General features: G+C 40.2%; 1 protein-coding gene across 1 annotated transcript in view; it reads left to right on the forward strand.

The window, feature by feature from the left end:
* Nucleotides 1-2,903, forward strand: part of emx2 (empty spiracles homeobox 2) — a 7,386-nt gene extending 4,483 nt beyond the window's left edge. The window contains exons 2-3 of the mRNA XM_015052928.1: nt 546-730; nt 1,776-2,903. Coding sequence (XP_014908414.1) covers nt 546-730; nt 1,776-1,943 — 353 coding nt within the window. The 3' untranslated portion in view covers nt 1,944-2,903. The remainder of the gene's footprint in view (nt 1-545; nt 731-1,775) is intronic.
* Nucleotides 2,904-3,155: the final 252 nt, after the last annotated feature.

Raw genomic sequence — 3,155 nt, forward strand, 5'->3', positions numbered from 1 at the left:
ATATATATATATATATATATATATATATATATTAAAATTCCTTAATTTTAATTACATAAGAATTAATAAATAATAATTAGCAAAAATAATTTTGATTTTTGTTTATGATGCTTTGCATTGAGTCAGTTGACTCAGACGGCGTTTTTATTTTGTATTTTTATGTTTATTTTAATTTTATTTGTTTTTACTTGATCACTTTCAGCTGGTTTTACACTTATTTGATTTTTTTTCTCAACACATTTTATATTATAGTGGCGACTTACACATGTGATAAATTCGCTGTAGATAATTCCGATTTTGTTTCTCTTTGTTCAAATAAATAAGACCATAATTGTATCCTCCTGTAGAGTTGCATGAGGACAATCAAACGTTTTAAACACATATTTCAGTTAAATTATATGCTTTTACGCCATAATCTCCAAATAATAAACTATTATCCAACACTTCCAGTGTTCCTGTGAGCTCAGGCCTTTTGTTTATGCAAACATGTGAATTCAGTCATTTAAAAAAATCACCCAGGATCCTCGTTTTCTGCTCGTTTTCAGGCAACGAAACGAGTCCAGAGAGCTTCCTTTTGCACAACGCGCTGGCCAGAAAGCCCAAAAGAATCCGGACAGCTTTTTCCCCCTCGCAGCTCCTCCGGCTCGAACACGCGTTCGAGAAGAACCATTATGTGGTGGGAGCGGAGAGGAAGCAGCTCGCCCACAGCCTTAGCCTCACAGAAACTCAGGTAAAAGAAAAACTCCTCCATTTTTACGAGCTTTATTTTTTTATTATTATTGTTGTTGTTATTATTTGTGAATGACAAACAGTCGCGCCCGTTTCTGCTTTTAATCCGTTTTTTGCGCATAAACCTGCTGCTTAATGTCACGTTTATTTATTCATGTCTCACCTGATTCCTGATGAGTATCACATGAGACGTTCATATATTTTCACCGTGCGTCACGGTGCTTTTATTATTATTGTTTTTATTGTCACTATTATTATAATTATAATTTACCAGTACTCAATATTTACGCACGGATCTAAAGATGGCTGTTGACATTTGAAAAACAATCATTCCCACCGATCAACCCCGCAAATTGTTTCTGCAGACCGGGGTCCGTAAATGCGTGTTGTCAACCGAGGACAGCGGTGGTGGGTGGGGGCTTTCTGCCGGTCATTGTGTAGGCCCTAACCTCATTTCAGAAGGGCTTGGATTACTTTGTTTTGGGGAGGTGGAGGGGCTATGGATGAGAGAATGTTGCCTTTCAAAATGGAGGGCAAATTAACCAGTTAACCATTTTATGGGATAGTGGACACAAAGAGCGAGGCGCTGCTATGTTTAAGCCGCTGTTTGAGCCCATCAGGCCGCCGTCTTTTGTCCGCTGGAGCCGAGGGGAGAAATGAACCGTCACCTCCTTCAATTAGCCCCTCTGAAGGTTTATTAAACGCACCTCAGCGGCCATTTAGGAGTGACAAAGCAAAGCAGCGGATAATTTATCGATTTAGACGTCGGTATTGATTATTGACAAATCCATTTAGAAGAATGTGTTGACATCAGATACACGTTTTTACCGATAATAAAAATGTCACTGTGAGGAGTATCATCATGCATGATGTATTTATATTTATTTTGCTCTTTGTTATAATTTGGTAATTTAATCTTTCCTTGAAATTTAAGCGCATTTTTACCTCTTTGCTCTCCTTTTTACTCACGGACCAATCGCAGGTTTATCTCCTGACACTGATCCGGCTTGTTTTCTGTCTCCCTCTTTTGTCCCGCTCCTGCTCAGGTAAAAGTGTGGTTTCAGAACCGAAGGACGAAGTTCAAGCGGCAGAAGTTGGAGGAGGAGGGCTCGGAGTCTCAGCAGAAGAAGAAAGGCTCGCATCACATAAACCGCTGGAGGCTGGCGACCAAACAGGCGAGCCCGGAGGAAATTGATGTCACTTCGGACGATTAAAAAAAAGAAAAAGAAAAATCCAAAATGGGACTGACTTTCTCAGAATTGTCTGAATGAAGGAGGATAAGGATACAGGATGCGGGGCAGAGACTGTCGGAGGGTCAGATGGAGGAGAAACGGAGGCCGAGGCTGGTCCTGCTGCACGGAGCGGCTCTGTCGGTCCAACCGGGCCGGGAAGCTGCGCCTCAGTCCGCCTACCTGAACCCACCCCGCTCCACCACTACGAGCCCTCACACCTCCACCTAATTTTCAAATTTTCTCCAATTCTTATTGGACGTTTGCACTTCAGAAGATTTTTTTTCACTCAAGAAACCAAAACACCAAACTACTTTTTTTTTTTGTAAAACTTGAAATGCATGGTTTAATATTTCCCCCCATAGTTCTTTTAATTTGACTAAAGAGGGAAAAAAGAAGAAAATTCAATTTCTTTTTCACTTTTAACTCTATTTTCCAGCAGAGAGATGTCGTGCTTCTTCCTTTCTACAAAGTGTGCAGTCTTTCCTTGATGATTCTCGTGTAAAAGTGATTGTGAAAACATATGAAGTAGCGGTGTTTTGATTTTTTTTTAAAGAAGAAAACATTTTTTAATTATTTTTGTTTCTAAAAGGTGAATCAAAGCGCAGCAGTGAAAGGGAAGATATCAGGACGTTCCTTCAACCCAAAGCTTTACCAGAACCAGAACCGAGTCGCTCTGCAGCCTCCTGTCAGGACTCAGTGAAGGACTAAAAAACAAACAAAAAAAAAAAACAGAAAAAACAAACAAACTTCAGGCACTGAACGTATTCCATGTACAGAAATGCTAAAAAGTTCCTGTTTCTGTTCAAACCCCCCCTTTTACAGAATGTAAATATTTTTTGTGTTTGTGTTAAGTTTGCTACAATTTTAACACAAAGTATACTTCCAAGAAGTATGTAATTGTCAATATTTTGTCAATAAAGTTTTATCAGTATGTCGCGCGCAGTACAATTGGATGACTTTTAATTAAAACCGCGCAGCCGCAGTAAATGAGGCTTCTGATGAGGAAATCGGGAAAAATGCGCAATAATTTGGCGCAGCGAGAGGTTTTTTTTTTTTTTTTCTCTCCATTTTGGAAGCGGGATGCTGCAGCGCGTCTTCAGACTGACTGCGCTGGTTTTATTTTTCGGGGGGCGGCTGCAGAGTCTGCTGCGCTGCAGCTACAAAGAGGCCCCCTGTGCAAGGCTTTTGTGGAAG

The sequence above is a fragment of the Poecilia latipinna genome, unplaced genomic scaffold, assembly GCF_001443285.1.
Source record: "Poecilia latipinna isolate Pla-1442-1.1 unplaced genomic scaffold, P_latipinna-1.0 Scaffold1146, whole genome shotgun sequence".
Taxonomy (NCBI): Eukaryota; Metazoa; Chordata; class Actinopteri; order Cyprinodontiformes; family Poeciliidae; genus Poecilia; species Poecilia latipinna.